Source organism: Anser cygnoides, chromosome 15, assembly GCF_040182565.1.
Source record: "Anser cygnoides isolate HZ-2024a breed goose chromosome 15, Taihu_goose_T2T_genome, whole genome shotgun sequence".
NCBI lineage: Eukaryota > Metazoa > Chordata > Aves > Anseriformes > Anatidae > Anser > Anser cygnoides.
The window spans coordinates 721066-742301 of record NC_089887.1 but is presented as its reverse complement, the minus strand read 5'-3'; the positions used below and the strand labels follow the sequence as shown (position 1 = coordinate 742301).

The window sequence follows — 21236 nt, the reverse complement described above, 5'->3', positions numbered from 1 at the left end:
CACCGCGGTTGTTTTCACTTGCTGAGCTCTGGCTGTCCCCAGATGGCTTCCTTACACTGGTGGCCTGGAGCAGCCGTGTTCGCAGGCTCTTGGCTGGGGAACCAACAAATACAGGTCTGGGGCAGCCAGCGGACGTTCTGAGAAGGTGCGCCCTAAATCTTTATTCCTCGTATCCCTTATTTTAGGTATTCTTTGGCTGCAGGTGACTGTAAACTACCCCCGCTTTTCCACTAGTCGGAATCAGAGGCAGGTGAGGTTGCTTACCTGCCCTGCAGGCTGGAGCTGGGGGATGAATTCTGCTTACTGAGTTCTGACTTACCCCTTCAAATTCACATGGAGTCTGGTGCTGGAGGATTAAAGTGTCCTTTTCTTTTTCTGATGTAACATAGCAAATCTGTTGTAGACTTCGTATATGGAAGATAATCATGTGTTGTTGTTATCTGAGGCAAAACTTCTGGAGGAATTGTTCCAGGCGCTATGAAAGGCCATTTTAAAATACTAGCTGGTTCAAGTGGAAGGGTTAGGAAGTTACGTAAATGGAACACCAAGACCAACACCAGAAAAAACAAATGTACCAAGAACGTGATCGCTAAAGCGGAATGGCTTCAGCATACAGAAAGCTGCCTGCCAGTGGCAGCTGCTGGCATCGCAGTTGGTGTGTTTCCGTGTAATTCTGTCCCCTGGCGTTGTTTTGTTATTTAAGAATTGGAGTTTAATTTAAAGACAGTGGTTAAGTGTCTTGTTCTTGGAATCACCAAGTGAAACTGGAAAATGTCCGTAAAACTTGTAGATATCAGAAGTAGTAGAAAATCAAAGCTTCATTGTAAATTGCCATTATTTTTTGGAGCTAATCATAAAGTTTAAAAAATTCATGAATCAAGTCTTTTGAAAATGAAGGCTACAAATATTGCAGCACATTGTGTTGTAACTGCAACTGCAGCCTTAGACAAGCAATCCACCAGTCATTAAGGGTTTGAGTTTTTCAAAGAATTTTGAAATAGAGGTTCCTTGCAGAGAAGAAATAGGTAGTGACAGTGCAGCCTCACCAAAGAAGCTATTGTCCCCAGTTGACTGGAGTAGTAGGAAGCAAAAGCTCATTCTCTCATAACTGCAAGTGTCTTTTGGAGTAAATAGAATAACCAAAATGCAGTTGATAGGTTTGATTCTCCTTTTCCTTCTGTGACATTGGGACTGGCAGCTGTGGCATTCTAATGAAAGAAAGATCTAAAATTCCTGAAAACTGGTGATGGTGTTTGCTTTTTATATACCTGCTCCCTTCAACTTTTCAGGTTCTTGCTTATGTCCTTTGTACCCCCTGTGAGTAACTTCAAGGGAGGTTCCTGTGGTGGTGGCAGTCTGCAGCCCCCATTCGTTTACCGCTGCAGCCCCTGACCCTGAAGATTCGTTGCTGCCTTATCCCTTAAGCAGCTGAAAGAAACTCATGTCGTGGAAGTGATTTGTAATTTGAACACTTGAGGACTTCATGCTCCAGACAATTAGTCAAGGTAAATCTGTCCCTCTGTATCTTACCTTGTTTGTTGATATGCGCAGAAAAGGAAATGTAAGCAGAAAGACCGTGGGCAATGGTAACTGGTTCTAGCCTGTGCAAACGAGGTAACCTGTAACAGGCTCCTACTTTAAAGACAGATTATAATGAAAGGCTCCAGGAATTTAATAAACCAAATGAAAGGCTTTGCTTTTCTAACCCGTGCTTTCACCTGTGTGTGTGCAGGCCAGGAACCTTCCGCCTGGCAGAAACACAGAAAATGGGCAGTGCGAACAGCAGGAACAAAAACTGGGGGAAAGCAGGCACTCCCGTTCCTTTCCCAGAACGGGGGACCCTTAGAGAGATGATTTTGTCCAGGCCAGCGTCTCATCCCTACCCAGTCTGGCCCTGCGGTTGTCACGGTTCTTTGCTCAGTGTGCACAAGATGCGGTGCTTGGTGCTGTGCCCTTGTCTGAACGTGGGGGGATCAGCCGTGGGGGCTGCTGCCAGCTGTGCTGCGGGGCACTCGGTGCCCACTGTCCCCGTGCAGGGGCAGTGCCGGAGGCACGCGGGCGCTGTCCTGGTGGTTGTGAGCAGCTGGGCGCGCTGCTGCTGCCGTGGGCGCTGGCAGCATCCACCCGCGAGCAGTGCAAATCCCTCGGCACGCTGCCACCAAGCACGGCGCGCTGTGAGAGCCCCCGGCACCCCGAGGGGGACGGGACCCTCCTTCACACCCACCCGCGGGGAATGCGCTGGGACCCACGAGGAAGGACGGTGCTGGGACCGGCTGCCCCGGGACCCGCAGCCGTCACGCCACGCTGGGAACGATGCCCAGGACATCAAGTTCCCAGTCCTGTGATTTAACCACACGATCATGTTTCCTCTTGAAGTTTTGCACAAGTACTTCAGTAACGTAGATCCTCAGCGTGGCTGCGATGGGCACGGAGCCTCCTGGGAACGCGTGGTGCCAGCAGCCCGGTGCCCGTGCCCTGGGCTCAGCGCCCCGTGCGTGCAGCAGCGAGGTCGGGCGAGTGCAGCCCCTCGCCCCCTGCCCCGTGAGATGCTGCTCAGCACCCTGCCGGGCTGAGCTCCACCCTCTGCCAACAGGAACCTCTCTAAAGGAGACTTTTCAATTAATTTGTTTATTTATTGCCAGGAATGGTACTGTAAATGGCTTGGCACTTCCTCTCCCGCCTGAAGCTTTATCAAGTCTGGAGTACTTATCTCTGACACACATTAACCGGTGCGCTCACCTCGGGGCGAGCATTAACAACTCCTGAGCAGCAAACAACCTACAGAGCGTGCAAGCCTCCAAGCAGCAAAAGGATGTTCTTTTCACTCTGTTTACATCAGAGTCATTAGACGTGGAAATACAGTGATCTCTAGTCAAAAGCAGTCTGGGGCCCTGCAGATCTGGCTCGGCCCATATGCAGCACACACTTGCAGCGCAAACTGCAGTCTCTGTCCAACGGGCCGTGACAGTTCCTGCTCTTGCACCTTGGAGGGCTCCTGGATCCCCTCCCAGCACCGCTGCCTCGCAGCGCTGCTTCCTCGTGGCTCTGGCACTGCAGACCCTTGGGCAGACCCAGGAGCTGTGCATCCTCCAAGCTACCCACAAGGAAGAGCTCCACACATGCCTGTGCGCATGGCTGCTCATCAGAGAGAAACAGTGGGTTATTATATCACCAGTTGATTCATACAAGCTCTGTGTGCTAAAGTCAGAGCCTGACGCAGACTCTGAGATTTATTGCAGGATTTATTATAGAGCTTCTTCACAGTGAACATTTTAGGGGAGGGGAGGAGAGCGAGGGCTTTTGGTTCCTTCCTGATTTTGCCAAAGCATCGGAGGCTGCTCAGCGAGCTGTGAACCGAGCACGGCAGCAGCAGCTCAGTCCGCGGGGGGCAGCGGGCGCGCTGCTCACTCGGTCTCTGCGTCGCTGTCCGGGCCCAGGGCGTCCAGCGGCCGCACGCGCAGCGAGTCGTAGTTGGGCGGCGGGGTGCCGGGCTCGGGGGGCAGCGCCTCGCCCCGCGCGGTGCCGTGGCTGGGGACAGCGCCGGCCTCCTCGTGCTGGAAGCCCAGGTTCGTGTGAGCCTCCACCAGCTCCGACACCGTGGGCGGTGCGTCCGGGTACCGCGCCTGCGCCCGCTTCTGCTTCAGGCCTTTGCACCAGCCGATGATGTTGATAACGGTGATCCACAGGGAGTCTATGATGATTTCCCCGAACTCTATGAGGCACAGCACGGAGCCGCCCATCCAGAACCCGAACTGGCCTCCCAGGCTCGACAGCAGCCAAACAATCTGCAGGCGGGAGAGCGGGACAGAGAGGTGACGTGGGGCCCGGCGGCTGCCACTCCCTGGGCTCTGGTGCGGAGCTCGTGGCAGCCCCGCGGCGGCACCGCACGGAGCGAGCGCGGGGCACTCACCGTCGTGGCAGCAGACTCCGAGATCGTGCGGTAGTTGTATTCCTGGAAGTAGATGTTCAGCTTGATGATGCCGTTCCTGTAACACAGGAGGGGAGCTCAGAGCTCCCACGCTGTGGGAGTCCCGCGGGCACGCACCCCCAGCTGCACAGGGGGAGGGCCGCCCCCAGCCCTACCAGCGGGAACCTCTGCCTGCTGCGGGGAGAAGCCGAGAAATGCTCCCCTCTGCAGAACAGCTGCTGGGGGAGGGACGTGGCTCTGCTCCTGCAAAAGCACTTGCACACCTGGAACCTTCTCCAGGGCTGCCTGCTGTGGTTTCTTCCCAGCTGCCTTAGTTGGTCCGAAGCCTCCCCTGAGCGCCGCGCTGCCTGTGCTCTGGCCGCAGGGACAGGGCAGCCGCGGGGTGCAACAGCCCCAGGGCGGCAGGAACCCAGGCTCTGTTTCTGCCCTCAGCAGCCAGCCAGGGCGCACACGGAGCGTGCTGGCGAGGCTGGGTGGTGCTAGCGAGGTGTTTGCTCACCAAGCTGAAGTTAAGCATCTTCTTTTTGTTTTGCTCTGATTTGTTTTTAGGGCCTGGCATAAGGGCAGGACCCGGTTGGAGCTCTGTACCAGCCCAGGCTGTGTTGCAATACGTGGGTTAACGCGAGGCTCCTCGGCCTCCACAAGAACTGGCTTTTCAGGCATGCTGAGCAACGAACACCACGGGAGCTGCCTGTGCTTCCCAAATCTGCCCATTCCTTTCTTCCCCCAGCTCAGGGTTTAGGTTATCAAGGGATAACTCATCAGCTACCCTGTTTTTGGTGTAACCCCCTCCTGCTGCTGCTGCTGCTGTTGGCAATTTGGAGGCATAAGTATAAAGGGACGAACGCAGCACTACAGGAGCTGATCCCTTGCAGTTCATCGCTTTAGAGCTTCTGGGCTGCTGTATGGGACCAACTGGAAACATAGCTCGTGTTCATGTTAATTTAATTCCACGTTTGCGGTTGTGTCTGACCCCCTTTGTTACTGTGAGGAGCAGAGGATGTGCGCGAGGTGCGTTTCTTGCTTCATGTATTTTCCAGGCAAGCGTGTGCCAAATCTTGTTCTACCTTCTGCATTAGCAGTGTGCGCTCTGGCTGATGGCCAAGGCACGTGTTAAACTAATGTTAGCAGGCTCGACAGAGAAGATACAGCGGTTGTGCTTTTCGCTTACCTGTCCAGAGTCACATTTGTTGACATGTCCCTTTCATAAGACAAAATATGGAAAATCCAGTCCTAGGGAAACAGAACTCATTCAGAACGGAGAAGCAGCATCCTGTCTAAGCACTTGCCAGGGCAGGAACCCAGGGAAGTAAGAAACCTGTCCTGAATAGTCCTGTTTTAATCCAGCTCTATTGGATTAAAAGCACGACAAAACATTGAGTAACGTGTTCCTTGAGTGGCCTCCATCCCGCTCCCACTCGGTGGTTTGTGCAGGGGTTACAACACGTCACCACGCTGCCTTCACTGACTCTGACTTTGCATTCACAGATGGTGTCGGGCTGCAGGGGCATCCTGGTTTAACGTGGCGAGTTCATAAGGCGCTCGTCCGATGTGCTTAGAAGGAGGCAAAGGCAATTAACAGGAGCTTGTGGCAGAAGATGGTGCGTATGTACCCATTCCTATCTCCTGCATTTGGCAGCTTGTAGATGCCTTTGCTCAAGCACACTTCTGCTGTGGCTGCGTTTATGCAGCGGTAGCAGAGTCATGCTGGCTGTCATTTTATCAATTCAGGATTAGAGATTATTGTTAAGATAAAGTTTTTCTGTAAGGGCTGTGTGTGAAGTCCTTGGTGGCCATGTGCTGGAATAAATTGAATCACAGTGCATGGCTGAAATCTCCTTTGAAATCAGTTACAACCGATTCCGTGTCACGCGGCACACCGTACCTAACAGGGTTTGCCTTAGGAACTGCGCTGCCCGCCTGGAGGATGCCAGGCGTTCGTCCCACGCTGCGGGCACGGCGTGCTGTGTGACGCAGAGCCAGCAGGACAGCAAGGGCCTCTGGTGCATGGCGGTGGCAAGAGGCAAGGCTGCACACCTAGTATTGATGCCGGGTAATCCTGAGTGTTTAGTGCATGGTCCAAACGAGTGTTTGTTCTCTCTTCAGGGAGCCCACGAGACCTGACTGCACCTCCAGCCTCCACCACCCTCGTGTTGTGGGAAGGTGGCCCCGTTCCTGGCTGCTCTCTGCTCCCAACGGCACGAAGCCTCAAGGCGACAGCTCCCAGCGAGCGCGCTGCAGACCCCGACCAGGCGGCGTGTGCGAGGCAGGGATGAAGGTAAGCACTCGTGCCCTGTGCCGTGCCAGCAATCTTGTAGGAGGAAAGGCTGTGCCATGCCCTGCCTGCACTCGCCTGGCAGGGGAGCGTGGTCACTCAGCTTTGCTCATGCTGCTGCGGGGTTGTCACCCCTCGTGCCTCATGCTCTGGGGTTAGGCTCTGTCTGCGTGCTGAAAATGTGTAATTTAGCAAAGAGGCCCTTGCTACCTGGACATTAACTCTAAAAGTACTGAGTGATTCATGTGGTTAAGAACAGGTAGTTATTAATGGCTGTTTCAAAACAAGAAATCAGTGTTACCTCTGAAGCTTCAGATGGCCAGTCTGCCATAGAGATGGTCATTTTATACTGCGTGTCACTAGAAAGGAGGGGAAAGAACGTTAACATAAAGTCACTGGAACTTCAGTTCTCATTCAGATAAGCAACCCCACTCGGTTTTCTGCAATTTTAAGGGGGTCAGAATTGATGGGAGACAAAATGCAGGATTCTTTTCACCTCTACAGCTGCCAGAAATAGTTGAAGTACTTACTTGCATGTTTCCTTGCAAGAGTCAATGCAAATTTGTCTCTGTCTTATACTTGATCTCAGTGATGAATAGCAGTATGCTGTTCGGTGAAAACAAAAAAACGAAGCTTCTGTTTAGCTAAGAACCCCACTTACTTTATTCATTTCATAGATTCAATTTTAATTTCTCAATAGCTATAAAACGCGTGTCCAGTCCCTCCCTCCTGCGTGCCAGTGCCCTGGGAAGGCCGTACAGTTAGCTTTGTGCTCTTACCCCAGCCTGGGTTATCGTCATTGTTGCAGTAAGTTACCCCTTCAGGTAAAGGAAACATATAGTGACCACATCCACAGATTTCAGCCATGTGATTTTGGAAACAGGAACGCAGGCAAGCCTGAAAAAAGGGAAGAGGGAGCTGCTTAGAAGTGGGGTGTACTTCCCTGGTGATCTCTGTGTTGCTGCTGTCCGTGTTTGCTATGAGAATTAGCCTGCTCCCAGGCACATTCCTTACAGGGGCTCTCTTGCACCGAGTAGAAGGTTTTGTAGCTCCATACAGAGAGAAAGCTGCCTCTGCCGTGGGAGCCATCCTGCAGAGATGCTCCTCCAGCCTGTGCCAAGCATCTCCGGGTGCTGCAGCACAACGTGGCAGCCCCTCAGGCAGCACTGTGTTTGTGGTCTGTCATAACGTAGTGATTCCAACGGAAAGAAGAGGTTGGTGAATAAGCTATCATGTTTATAGCTGCACTGCAATTACATTTCTCTTTATGTTGCATTTTTACTACTACTCTGGTTTTTAAGCTAAATTGTAGTGGCAAGTTAACGTGGGTAATTCACCTCGCAGGAGTAGAAGGGAGCTAAATGCCTGCTCCCAGCCGCACAGGAAACTGCTCAATTCTTAATTATTTTAGGGTTTCATGGAAGCAATATAGTTCCAAAAAGGAATAAAAATGTTCTATTTTATGCATAGACACAGCTGTTGTCTCCAGGTTTTATATCACATATTGACAAAGGGCTGGTTTCCACTTTAAAGCCAAGACATTAAAAATACTTCAACAAAAAGAGCAGGCTTTAGAAATCTGAATTATCTTATCTGTGCATCTGTTTCTCTCCTTGAAGGGATTACAGCTGCAGCTCCGACAGCATGCGATCCAGGGCTGCAACACTGCCATTAGCTCAGCGAGGCATGAAGTTAATCATCAGAGATTGGAGTGGGATTTTTCATGAAACAATGCACAAAGCAATAACAAAGTCTATGAGAAGATAATTGAATTTAACAGTTTCAGCTAGGTAGGACAGTCAGAGAATGTCTATGTAACACGAAATGCTTACAGAATTCACTATAATCGTGGAGTGATTAAAAAAAGCCTGGTTTTGCTGAGAGGTCTCTGAAGTGACACGAATTATGCGGACATAGTTCCCTGGTCAGCGTTTAGCAACTTTTAAGTAATAATGCAATCATTTCAAGTATTTGCTTAAACGTTATACAAGCATCTTAAAAAGTAGGGTAAAGTGGTCCAATTGTTATAATTATATAAAGGCAGAAATGCGAAAAGCCTGCTAGACCAAACCCCTTCAACGTGTCTGAGATGTATTCTTCAGTCCTTTGTAAATAACACCAAAAACGATTTTGGTGTTTTCGTTGGTGCCAGATCTCACCCCTAAGAAATGTTTCTCCCTTATGTTATAGCCTGTTACAAATTAACCAGTGTTTAATGTTTACACTATATTTTTATTACAGATTCAAGGTTTACAAACACTCAACTTTCTCATCCCAATTTTAAAGTGAAGAAAAGACAAAGGTCTGTCTTCACTTCCTGTACAAAATAAGCGCCCTTCTCAGTGTAAAAATTGACGTAGTTCTCTTAAAGAGAGAAGGATTAAAAAAGAAGAGGTGTGTTCAGGAGAGGGATCCCTCCCGTGTGTTTATCCCTCTCAGGGCAGTAGCACTATTATGTGCGTACACAAAATACAAGCTGCTTTGCACCTTAGGGCAGCAGAGCAGCAGCGTGGTTAAAACCAGGAGCACGACAGTTATCCGAATAGCTGTCATCCTCCCAGAGCATCCGGAGCAGCAGGAGGCATCCCGCTTCGTGAAAAGCTGTCGCGCTGCGGTCTCCGCAAAGCCTCCTAGCACTGCAGTCACCTGGGCAGCAATGCTGGCACTGTTACCGCGGCACGTGAGGGTGTGCTGACTGCTCAATAATCCCGGGAGTTTAAAGAAGTTAGCGTGTTGAACACGGGTAATGATTGCATGTCCGCCCCTTGCAGTTGATCTCCTTATAATTAAAAGATTTCAGCCAAGCATGGAAATTGTAGAAGACGATATTCTCACAGCTGAAAAGAAATTAACTGCCTCAGTGACACGGCAGGATCAGTTATTCTTTTAAAGGACCTCCGGAAGGAGAAAGCTGAAGTGGCAGGCGGCCGGCACGTGCAGCACTAGTGAGGCACCGACCCCTTCAGGAGCCCGTCGGGGCCAGGCCCCTGGGGCTGCTCGGGGGCCAGGGGGGCAGCAACACCAAAGAGCCTGCGTGTGCTCGCCTCCTCTCGCTTTGATGTGTTCAGGGTGAGAGGGAACCTTCCGTGGGGGGAGCTGAGCTCTGAGGCAGCAGTGTCCGACGAGACCAGCTTTAAATCGTGGTCATATGTGAAGGTACAAATATTTTGCTTTTTGGTCTGCAAATCAGTGCCCTGCTGGTATGTTGCCTGTACCAGGGTCCTACGTAACAACAGAGATCCTGGGGGATTTTCTGTGTTACGGCTTTTGAGAAAATTACAGCAATGCCCATTTTCATCCCTCTCAAAATGAAACAAACTTCATACCTGGATAAGGCAAAAATAACTACTAATACCGCTTCCTTGCTATGTGAGCTGCTTTGGAACAAGAAGGAAGACTGTGTATTACACAAAACTGTGTTGTCTGCCAAAGCAATATTCCTAATAGTTTGAGGTAACTTTTAATAATTACATCGTTAGGTTTTGATCCTGCAACACAGAGTTATTTGCATTGGCTCCACTGGATTGTTTCCAAACCTGGGGCTACTGCGTGTTCAGACTTGAGTTTTGATTTATTACCATAAAAGAAGGTTCCTGTGCCTAGGTTATGCTTCCTTCCTTATCATTGCTGAGCCTCCAGTAACCTGACATGTCAGTCAAAATCTGTAACTGCTTTGAAGACTTCCCCTAACCATCTTTGTTTGATTTAAAATCATGTTTTACCTGTATGGAGTAGGAAGTATTGTATTCACTGTAAAGGTTTTTTACAGGGACATCAGACCCATTCATGGTACAGTCACTGTAGGGATAGCCCATCCGCTCTAGTTCATCCTGAAAGAAAACCAAGACAGCAAACGTGTAGTTATTGCTCCCCTGGGCACCTGGGGCTACTTTTCCAGAGATTCTGTAATTCCCATATTCCCTGCTGGCTTCGAAAAAACCTCAGAGAATCGCTGTCATCTTGTGCTCTGGTACCTCTGCTCTAGGAGGACCAGGGGCGCAGAGTGGGTGCCCTGACCAGAGCTGCCAGCCGAAACTTGGGCTCTGGAGTGACATGCCAACAGCATGTGTTAGCAAGGAACCTTCTGACATAGTGTGAGAGGAGGGAACAATGACCTGGGCTCAATATTTTGGCTTTAATAAAGCACTTTGCCAGGACAGTTACATAAAAGCCTCCATAAACTTTTCCAGCCCATAGCTAGAGCACGCCTTGACTCTTTTGGTTTGAGCCAGTTCAGCCAAGACTTAAAACAAACTTGGTTGCGGTCCCATCAGATAACATTATTCTCAGACAATCTGCTCTAGAGGAATGCCACACATACCACCAGCACGCCAATGGAGGTTTCTGTCCCAGCCATCGCGTAGATGCCCTGATCCTTAAGAAATGGGAAGCTCTTCTGTTGATGCAGCATCAGCCGTGCCCCAGCAGCAGACGACAGGTAGGGGATGTAGTCCTGCTGGCTGATGTCCAGAATCAGCTTCAGCCCTGTGGCACCAAACAAAATATTCTGAACAGGAATGGCATCAAAATTCAAGTCTTTGTTAAACAAACAAACAACAACAAAAGACCACCTGAGCATCTTTTCCTCTCACTGTGCACAGAAATCTGCAGTCCTTGGGGGAAGAACCCAAGTCTGTCTGTCACAGCAGTGTTACACGTGTATAAATACGCATGATGGCAAATGCACAGAATGGAAATATCTCTATCCAGATGTTACACTTCTGCTAACTGTAGTCACATTACTTCTCTCTATGCAACAGATTTCCCTTCTGGGAGCTTATACCCTCTGGAAAACAGTTAATCCCTGCTGTAGTGCTCTAGAGAAAAAGAAATTACAAATCTGTTACAGATAACAGAAATTGCCATTGAGAGACAGAGTAATTCCCAGCACTTCTGTTCCTTTAACTCTTTCTTTAGCGGAGCTTTCTCTTACCAAACTCGGCTCCAGGGTTGGAAGAATTCAAAGCCTCTTTGTCCATGCCCCAGTTAAAGATGTAGCAGTTACCGTGGTCTGGGTGATAGATTTGGGTGAAATTCCTGGAAGAATCATGCGCATAAAACTGTGACTCTCAGGGAGAAGTAAAGGGTTATCAAATAACGGATGTGGTGAGACTGGTTTTTGGCAGCTAGCTCTGGGATTCACTTTAAATTGCTTCATTTGTTGAACACTTGAATAGAAATTTCAGCTGATGTAATTTCAATCAATCTGCTGTTGGAAACAAAGAAAAGCCAGGTACTGACATGTACCGAGGCACAGCTGTTGAGGATAATGCTCTGTTGTAATGGAAAAGAATAGCCTGCCATGCAGATGAGACCAAAAATACTGGCTTGATCTGAGCTATAGTAACAGGCTTTGGCTTGTGTTATATCTCATTCTTTGATACTAATTCTCTATTGCCTTCTTTGCAGAAGTGGTATTGCTGGCAGGACTCCTTGAAGCCTGGGTTGCTGCTGTGCACTCGAGTTTCTCAAAACTGTATATATAAATTTGGCATTCGCAAGAATGATGGATAAAATGCATTTCTCAGAGCCTTGCGTAAAAAGATAAGGTGTAACTGAGGGCTGTGTCTCTGTGCTGACTCAACACCTGAGCTGGCAGTGATTATTGCTAAATTCCTAGCGAAGGTCTCATCGGTGCTGCTAGCCTCAATACATCATGAGCAAAATGGCCCATCCAAACTAAAACCCAAGCCACTATCCCCAAATACCCTGTTTCAGCCAGGATCACACCCAGAAACCATCTGGGAAATGCTGTTAGCCTTAAGGACCCAGATATACTTTAAAAAACAGAAAACAACAATAAAAGAGCTGTCTTGCCTTCGGCATCCTGCACCACCCCTGATGTGCCAGGAAGGGCTCAGTGTGTACCTACTTGTAGTTGCAGGGTTCAGCCCCGTAGAGACACGCCAGGATCATGTCTTCTGCCTGGTAGCCCATCCTGATTCTTTCTTGCAGTGGGACTTTGGAGAGGATGCTGGTGGACTGCAGGATGTACCACTCCGTCACCGCCTGCGCTGCACTGGTGAAGTTCCTGTAGGTGCAGTTGTTGGAGCCCTGGTGGCTGCACTGGAGACACACACAGTCAGCTCCTACCCCGTGCCACCCCTGTCAGCTGTTCCTGTGGGAGCCAAAGCTGTGGCCAGGCAGGAGCTGAGGAAACGGCGGCCACATCTGAACGTGCTCAACAGGTGGGTCAGAGAATGATACCACAGAGACTGGCTTAGGTTGGACGGGGCCTTAAAGACCATCTAGTTCCAGCTAGGTGCCACCCACTAGATCGGGGTCCCTTTCCCAGGGACGCTTCCCAGCTGGACAGATTCTCCATCAGTCCCAGAGGTTACCTCACCGTGCTTACAGAAAACATCATGTTTTGCTCAATTCCTGAAGGCTGCAGGTGCCTCAGCTTCCAAGGTCTTGGCCTGTAACACTGCCTGCCAGGATTGAGGCCATGGGAGAAGAGGACGGGGGGAAGCAAGGCCACCGCGTGCCCCCACCGTGCCCCTGCAGCGGGCGCTGGGCAGGGGAAGTGGCCGCAGCCTCTCCCCAGCGCTTTGGGTGCAGGAGCAGAGGAAGGCGTGGAGGCGGCAGGCAGAGCCCCGGCCTTTGCCCTGCCCTGGGGCAGCGGGCAGCCCCTGGCTGGGGGCTGCTGCGTGGCGCAGGGGACAGGCAGTGCCCTGCCCGCACCCGCTGCGGCTGCGCCCTGCCCTCCCCGTGGCGGAGATGCTGTCACTACCGCACCGCCTCTTACCAGCTTCACTGCCAGCTTGTACTTCTTCTCTTCGGATGTGGTGTTGGACGGGGCAGGAGGAGCAGCAGTGGTCCCGTTCCCTGGGGCAGTCTCATTCCCTGCAGCAGTCCCGTTCCCCGGAGCAGTCCCGTTCCCTGGAGCCGTCACGTTCCCTGGAGAGATCCCATTCTCTAGAGCGGTCCCGTTCCCTGGAGAGGTCCCGTTCCCTGGAGCGGTCCTGTTGGTCTCAAAGATCTCCACGATGACAGGGTTGTCCTTGTCGTGCTCATCAATGAGCACCAGTGGAATCTGGTTCCAGAGTGCCAGATCCAGCCCCTCGGAGGCATTGTCGCTGCCGTTCAGCAGCAGGGGTGTGATGGTGTCCCCATGCGTGGGCTGCAGGATCCTCTCCAGAGCCGCCTCGATCAGCTTGTCCAGCTCTTTCAGCAAATGCTTCACCTCCGAGTACCTGCAGGGCGACAGGCGGGCACCAGCTGGCATAAGGGCGCTCGGGAGGTGGCAAGGATCCGTCACGCCGCTGCGCCAGGCCCGTGTGGGGCCCGCAGCTGCGGGGAGATGTAGGAGAGGTACTGCACGGCAGCGCGAGGCTCTGCACAGCGCAGCCAGCTGGGCGCCGCGTCTCCCAGCAGCTGGGTGTAAAATCATCTGGAGATAAACAGAGTCCTTCGCTGGCAAACCTGCTGCACTCACAGCCTGTCGGCACAGGACTGCGTTTGGTGTATTTCAGCAATTCACTGCAGTTTACACAAAACAACTCTAGCAAGCAGAGAGAAAAAACAGCAAATCCCCGTGCCTCAGTCGAGAGCATCTCACCTTGCGCTACACTACTGCGTGGATATAAATTTGAAGCAACTCTAGCAAAGATCAGTTGCTCCTTTGAAATTATAATTATGTTACTGTAGCTCACAGCAGATAGCACTGTTTAACTAGCTCTTAATGGCTGGAGTGTATGCGATAAGAGGTATGTTCATGGCGAGGAAAAAGAAAGGAATTGTGGGGAGAGATCACGAGACTGATTTTGATTGTGACAAGTTAGTTGAACTTCAAGTTTTCTCTGAGCCAGGGAAAGTTTACAGGAAGGCAATAACCATTATTAGATTAACTGATACAGTAATGAGAAACAGACAAACTCGCAGGCACACAACCCCTTCTTTGGAGCTGAGCCATTTGTTTTTATATTGTTCTCATTTGTTTGTTTTTTAGTGCCACTTGGTGAGTCAAAGGGTAATTTTCACTGCTGCTCCTAATGTGATACCTGGGACAGGAACAGACCCGTCTATCTTGTGCTGTAACTGCCTGTGTTCATGTGCAACTCTATAAATCAGGCAAAGGAAAACTTACTTGAAGGGGTTGGCGTTGCAGACCGTGACTGCAGGGAACTTCATAGTCTTGAAGCCGATAGAGAGCGACGACGTGACGTTGTAGGAGAGGTACGTGTTAATGAGGATACCCCACTGCCAGAAGACCAGAGACGCGAAGAGCAACGTTAAGAAAAACCAGATGACTTTCTTCTTCGGCCCCTCCTTGATGATGCGCTTGGGGCCGTGCGTGTTGGTGTTGTCGCAGTACCAGACCAGCAGCTCCTTGTAGGTGTAGCCAGGGCCCTTCTGGAGGCGGTGCAGGGCCCGGACAAAATACTTCTTCACATTCATCCTGGTGTCTGCAAGCAGGAAAGAGAGATCAGGCCAGCTGCCTGGAGAAGCAGGGCTTCGCAGCAGGCCAAGCCCAGCGGTGCTGCCAGCAGGGCAGAACGGCAGAGTTATGTGACAACGGCCCTGGTTTGTAGCCCCAGAGAAACGTGGAGCCGGAGCTCCTCACGTCAGGCTGTGACAGAGAAACAGCCCCAGATTCTTGAGAGGGTGTAAGGGGGGGACCTCTGCTTTGCAGTTCCAAAAGTGGTGGATGCGGCCGTGTCCCTTTTTGTGGTGCCTCTCAGCCCCACGGGAGGTAAGCTGCTGGGGCCTGCGTGAGGTTTCTGTGCCTGGCGGTAGGGTACAGAGCCCTGGCTCTGTTCACGTCCTTCCCATCCCTGGGGAGGATGGCTGTGCTGTACCCAGGTGGGCACACGGTGCCGGGACAGCAGCAGGAGCTGCCCTGGCCCTGGCCTTCCTCCCACCACCACCATCAGCTGTCCTCAGCGGGGCCCCTCCTGTTGGGGCGGACGGACGGGCAGCCCTGTGCGAAAATGGCTTCGACTCCCCAAGCCTCTGTCATTTCAAGTTAGTCTGTAATGGGTTTCCCTGGGAGGAGGGGCGGTGTTTTGCCTCCAAGCATCACCCAGGTCACTGTAAAAAGCCACAAGCGCTGTTGCTGCTGCAGCCCAACAGCATCTGAAGGCTTTGTCAGGGCTGGGTGGACCAAGTGCTCACACATGGAGAAACACGTCCTGCTTTCGTGTTGCATTCAGGCTAACCGCGCGTAGTGCTCCGGCTAACGCTGGGCTTAAGAGTTTTTCTTAAAATGGGTGACGAAAAAGTATTCCAGTGTGCCAGAATGCCAAAGGGGGACAGGACTTAGAAACTGCAGTGTCTTTCCCAGACCAAGAATGCTGTTAAGTACATGTTGCCCGCCAGAGGAAGAACAATAGATGTTTTTTTCCCACCAAATTCCTTTGTCTTTAAGATAGTATCGGTATGTTTCTATGGCTCATGTGAGAGATGCTGCATATTTTACATTCATGTTGTGAGTAAATAGAACATTTTGTGCTGCTATTTTTAAGGCGAGAATTTGTGTTACTAAATCTTAATATCCTGAGGCAGGATTTCAAAACGAAACAGAGTCAGCTACTTAGAAAATTCTTCAGACTTCAGTTGTAGGGGAATAGAATTCAAGATAAATGCTGTGTATATCACAGCATCCTAGAAGAAGTAGTAGTGAAATAATATAGCAATATTTCAGTAACGAGCAGTACTCAGTACCGGGCTCAAGTCACAGGCACCAAGACAGGTCTGATTTATAAACAATACAGTCAAAATACACTTAAAGGCAGAAAGACCAGCAAAGCAAACTAGTAAATATTTTCCACCTTTTAAGAAATCCAATAAAAGATTTAGATTAGATTAAAATTTAAAACACACCTACACTTTGCTGGGCAAAATCCAGCCCTGCTGGACCTGACTGGCTGCATGCCCTGCAATCTGTTTGCTTTCCTGCTGACACACTGCACTGGCTGCGCTGGGAGCCTGGGCTTTCTGCTGCCTTCTGAAACCTGCTAGAGAGGATCCCAGGCGCTCGCTGCACAGCTCCATCAGCTGCACATCAAGCTGAGAACACCAGAAGTTATTATTTTTAATATTGTTTCCTAAGCCTGAATCTTACCAGTTTTTTCCTGATGACAGTGTTGAGATGTGTACGTGCGGTTTGAGGAGCGCATGCAGAATAAAAGTTTCGTTTCTGACTAAAGTTGCTCAATGGCCAGTTTTGAACCTGCCTTTATCTTTGTTCGGTTCTGCAGGATTCATTCACACATTTATTCTCCATCTTGAATTTATTTCCATTTAACCACTTTAAGAGTGTCCTTTTCTTGCTAGCAATAGCAGTGGGAAAATACTGTCATAGGAAAAGAAGACCACGTTCAAATCAGTTTTAAGCAAAGATCAGAAAACCTCGCAGTTTGCATTATGTCTTCAGCTCAGCAATCATAAAAACACTGTGCTGAAGGGCAGCGTTTTCTCATTTTTAAGTTACACTCAGGCCGTACTGTGGAAAATGAAATTGAAATAGTTTTTAGATACGTTGTAAACTGATTCAAACCATTTTTTCCTCAATGTCAAAGCTGCTGGCCTGGTTCCGGTAATTGTGACCCCCTCGCACAACCCCCTCCGAGGAAGGTGGCAGGGCTGCAGCAGGGCGGGGGCCACGGAGGCGCGCGGAGCCCACGGCGCTGAGGTGCCTCCCCCGAAGCTGCGGGTGCTGAGCTAATGCTCACAAAGCCCTGTCCCTGCTGCTGCCCCCCAGCCCCGGTATTTATGCTGTGTGCAAGCTCAGGGACCCCAGAAACACGGCAGCTCCCAGCTGCTGCAGGGGTTCCCTCCCAGGAGAACCGTTCCCCTCCCAAGGCCCCGGTCAGGGCAGGGGAACACACACCCGTCGGGCTGCCCTGCTCCTTTTCCTCGTTTGCGTTTTTTATCGTCGCACTGCTGATTTGCAGGCTTCCCCTCTAACACGCCGATAGGAGCAGACTTCGTGTTCCCCTCAGCCACCTGTAACCGCGCGCTGCGGCTGCTCCGGGGCTCGGCAGGGCTGCGCCTCGCGGCGTGCCCGGTGACCGAGGCACCGCGGCTCTGCCGCTGGCACCTGTCCGTGAGCCCGGCGCCCCTGGGAGCACTTCCAGGGCCTGCTCCCAGGGACACGAGCCCTCTGCGGTGCACGGCCGCCCCGAGCCCTTCTCCCGGCGGCACCGCAGCTGCGTGCTGACCGAGGCTGTCCCGAAGGCAGCCTGCGCGGGCCCGAGAGCGCCGTGCTCTGCGCTGCGCGGGTGTCCTCACCTTCCCCCAAGGGCCACGAGTCCGGCCTTACTCCTAGCATCATCCCGGGTGAAACTCCTCCACCTTACCGGTGAGATCAGACTTCCACATTACGAAATTATCGTGTTGACTGTGTTTAATCTCCTCCAGAGTTTTCCTGGGGCAGTTACCACTTACAGGAAATAAAGACATAAGCAAAACTCGGCACACTCCTGGAGACTGCAGGTGATACCTGGGCTGTAAAACCACCCCAGCAGTACCAGCCCGATACTGCAATTATTCCGTACTTTCGCTACCGAGACACACAATAGTCATAACTCTTTGATCATCAGCTGCTCGTATGCCATCTCCTCTAGAGCCAGATGAAAAGACGGCAGTAAAACAACCAGCCTTGTTTTCCTAGAGAAGATGGTTATGCTAGCTAATGGTACTTTTGCAGCTTAGAGGGAAGTTTTTTATCATACCACAAGTTTACAGGATGGCAGATAAAAGGAACAGCGGAGCAGCGAGGTGTCACCGTGTGATGAAAGCCCCCCCGAGGCAGGGGCCACAGAGTGCCCAGCGGGCGCTTTGCTTTGCTGGCTCCGCGCGATGCCACACACAGCCGCCGGCTCAAACGCCTGCCGGTGCTGCCTGGTGCTTGCCAGGCACGCGTACAGCACTGGAAGCTCAGAAAGCATCTGCCTGACTTTCTGCACTGTATGTCAGATGCTCCATCCCTTCTTTCCCTGCCGCAAAGCCTGGATTTCCCATAATGTTGCTGTCTCCTAGGGCACTCGCACTCCCCACTCGCAGCTAAGCTCACGTTGCTGAGAGTTACACCTGCTGCTTGTGCAACGATCAGCACGGATCCTTGAACGCAGAGGAGCAAAACCCCTCGGCGGCTCCTCCCCAAACGCAGCTCTCCGATTCTGCAACAGGCAGCGTCCCGGACAGGGAGCATCCTCTGTCGGCACCCCGGGAGGCAGCAGCGCGGGACGGGTGGCACCTTTCCCAGAACAAAGGAAATGGACAGTGAAACATTCAGAAAGTTGCGGTCTGCTTCCATGCCTCTTATCAGGGAGATTAAGGTATGAAGGCCCTGTGTAAACAGAGGTTAAATAAGAACAACTACACCTGACTGCACAGTAGGTGCGTCCAGAACACCCGACCGGCACGATAACCTGCGCCGATGCTGCCAAAGCAAGAAAAGGTCGGAAGGCTTCGGGGCCGTCCCTGCGAGGTCCTCACCGCGAGGCACCACGAGCACGGCAGCCCTGCACTCCTCAGAAACATCGGCAAAGAACCGTACCGAGCTCTCCCTCTGTGAGCGACGTTACCCCGTCGGGACGGCAAACCACACCCTTTATGCAAGAGGCAGGAGCACCCGGCGAACAGCCCGGCCCTGCCACGGCACCGAACGCCCCGGGCAGCCTCGCTCCGAGCGCCCCCGCCCCGCGCGGTCCCGTCGGGCTCGGCCGTCCCGGGGCGCCGCAGGACCGGGAGCCTCGGTGCCCCCCCCCGCGCTGCCATCGCGTCGTGCCCGGGCCCCGCGCCCCGACGGCGGCTTCGCCTCTCCCGGGGCCGCCCCGCGCCGCCGGCCCCGACAGCACCCGCCGCGGCACCGCCACCCGCAGCCGTCGGGCCGGGGCGCCGCGTCCACGCTGGGCAGCGGCAGCGGCAGCAGCGGGGGCAGCAGCTCCCAACCCCCGGCCCCCGACCCCGGCCCCCGCCCGTACCTGCCGGTGCCCGCCGGCCGCGCGGTCCGCGGGCGCTGCGCCCTGAGGCCGGCCCGGGCCGGGCCCTTCCGCCGCCGCCGCGCCCCGCCCCGGCCCCGCCCGCCCCGCCGGAGCCCTCCGGGGCCCCGCGCCGCCGCCGCCGCCGCCCCCCGCGGCCCCCCGGCCGCCTCGGGCCCGGCCCGGCCCCGTCCCCGCGCCCCCCCGGCCGCGGCCCCGCGCGGGGCGGCTCCGGCTCTGCCCGCCCCGGGGGCGCCTGGCTCCGGGGGCCGCCGCCTTCCTCCGCGCCATCCCGGGCCGGGAGCGAGGCGGGGGCGTGCAGCGGCCGGGGGGCGCCGGGATCCGCGCGGCTCCCCCGGGGCGCCGCCGCCGTTGGCCCGGGGCCCGTAAGGGCAGGCGGGCTGCAGCGGCGTTTGGGACGGGCTCATCCTCTTCGAAAGGAGCTCACCGCCTTTCTCTGCGGGCACGCTGAGCTCTCCTTTAGCAGCTGTGTTTACTGTCGAGACCGCTGCTGGGCATGTTTCCCTGCAAGTGTTTTGTACACCGCCGGCCTTTGAAGCACGGGCTGCAGACAGTGTTGATGCTTAAACAGAGCGGGGAAGGCTGCCCCGGCCCCGGCAGGCTGCTCCCAAAAGGCGATGATCTCTCGCTAGGATAAATGATCTCTGCTTCCATAAAATGCCAACAAAATTGAAGGACAACTCGCAAAGCAGATGAGTAAGAAGCTCTTTGGTTTACCTGAGGTGGAACGTGAGCGCTGGGACGAGGCTGCGTACCCCCGCGAGCACGCTGCCGGCCGGGTTGTCGGCCCTTTTCAGTCTTTAGCTGCGCATTTGCTTTTTATGTCTTAATCTCATCCTCACACGCGTTACACGCCGGTTCCTGCTGATCACACAATTAGTCCTTTGGGGGTGTTGGAGAGACACGTGTAGCCTCACATACGTGTATTTTCTGTGTTTTCCCACACCGGGGCCAGTACACGCTGTGCCAGCGAGGTGCAACCCCTGAACCCAACCGTCCCTCACAAACATGATGTAGAGGTAAAACCCTGAGCATCTTGAGGGATTGTGGGCGTCGTTAACTCCTCACAGCGCAACAGTAAACGTGTACAAAACTCCTTGGAACCATAAATCGCTGCACAGTGGCTCAGCATTGTAAAACGTAACGATTGCTAGGAAAAGTAATCACAGATTCTTGTTCAATCAAGACTTGGTCAGACTTTCCCAAATGTCCCTGTGTTTTGTTGTTTGGGAACAAAAGGGATTTTTACTTCTAAATTGCACCAGCGTACCTCCTACCATTATGTCAAAGTGGAATGCGGGATTGTGTTTAAAACAGTATTTTCAAGTGAAGCTAGAATGAACAGGTTTCATGGTGAATACCAGGACTTACCCAGTTTCTAACCTCTGTCCTGTCAAAATAATTGCCCTTCTATTGCTACTTATTTCCCTGGAGAACAATGTCTATTAACAACACTGGCAGCTCTAATGCTGAAAATAGAGCAGGCTCCATTTGTTCAGTAGGCTGAAAAATCAGCTGTGAAGCCAATGAAGCCAAATGACCTTGGATTTTGCTTGACTTTGCGTTGTCTCTCTACGTGCTTCATGAGAAAGTTTATTTCATAAGCAAAAACCTCCTGCTAAAAATACAGCTGAAAAACACTGTGGTGAGCTCTTCTACACGCAGGGCATTGTGTGTTATGTTAGCGTGATGCACTATTGACAGCGGTTAAATACAGCTGAGAAATTAGATACACGGGACAAATTGGCACAGAAAATGGCACCATCGATCTAATCTGTAATGTGTCTAAAACATCAGCTGGTCCTAAATTTACCTGGTAAAATGAAAATATTTTAGCGGTGACTGAAGTTGATACAAAGAAGGCTGAAAAGGCTTCTAGGATAGCTGTAACTAAAGATGTAAATAAAGATTAAAAAAATAAGATAAATAAGTGGAGGTGTTTGTGCCGGAGCCCAACTCAGAGATCCTGGGACAATTCCACAGGGAAGAAATCACGCAGCAGTTACACTCAGGTCACTGGACAGCCCGTACAGCTTTTCATAACGGGTTCCTTCATTTATGTAAACCCGCGCTTCTTCTGGCC

The 21236-nt window shown here is 52.2% G+C and overlaps 1 protein-coding gene across 2 annotated transcripts; it reads right to left on the bottom strand.

The window, feature by feature from the left end:
• Window positions 1-3194: 3194 nt before the first annotated feature.
• SCNN1B (sodium channel epithelial 1 subunit beta) lies at window positions 3195-19248 on the bottom strand. 2 transcript variants are annotated; one of them, XM_066977789.1, is made up of 13 exons: window positions 19136-19248; window positions 14293-14611; window positions 12952-13399; window positions 12076-12269; window positions 11137-11240; window positions 10525-10688; window positions 9926-10033; window positions 6983-7100; window positions 6734-6809; window positions 6505-6562; window positions 5100-5161; window positions 3911-3986; window positions 3195-3785 (listed from the first exon to the last, which is right to left on the bottom strand). In XM_066977789.1, the coding sequence occupies exons 2-13, from the start codon at window positions 14601-14603 to the stop codon at window positions 3405-3407; spliced, it is 2100 nt and encodes a 699-aa protein (XP_066833890.1). In that variant the 5' UTR covers window positions 14604-14611; window positions 19136-19248; the 3' UTR covers window positions 3195-3404. The 2 variants fall into 2 exon arrangements, with proteins under 2 accessions (XP_066833890.1, XP_047920513.2); XM_048064556.2 differs by lacking the exon at window positions 19136-19248 and adding an exon at window positions 16270-16634.
• Between the last annotated feature and the right edge of the window lie 1988 nt (window positions 19249-21236).

What these genes read in the sequence shown, in the direction of transcription:
- SCNN1B (XM_048064556.2), bottom strand. Translation starts at nt 16,324, where the DNA reads ATGCGCTCCTCAAACCGCACGTACACATCTCAACACTGTCATCAGGAA. An exon ending in CTGTCATCAGGAAAAAACTG is followed by an intron (nt 14,612 to 16,269) that starts GTAAGATTCAGG and finishes TCCTGCTTGCAG; the next exon opens with ACACCAGGATGAATGTGAAG. An exon ending in GCTGAACCCTGCAACTACAA is followed by an intron (nt 11,241 to 12,075) that starts GTAGGTACACAC and finishes TGATTCTTCCAG; the next exon opens with GAATTTCACCCAAATCTATC.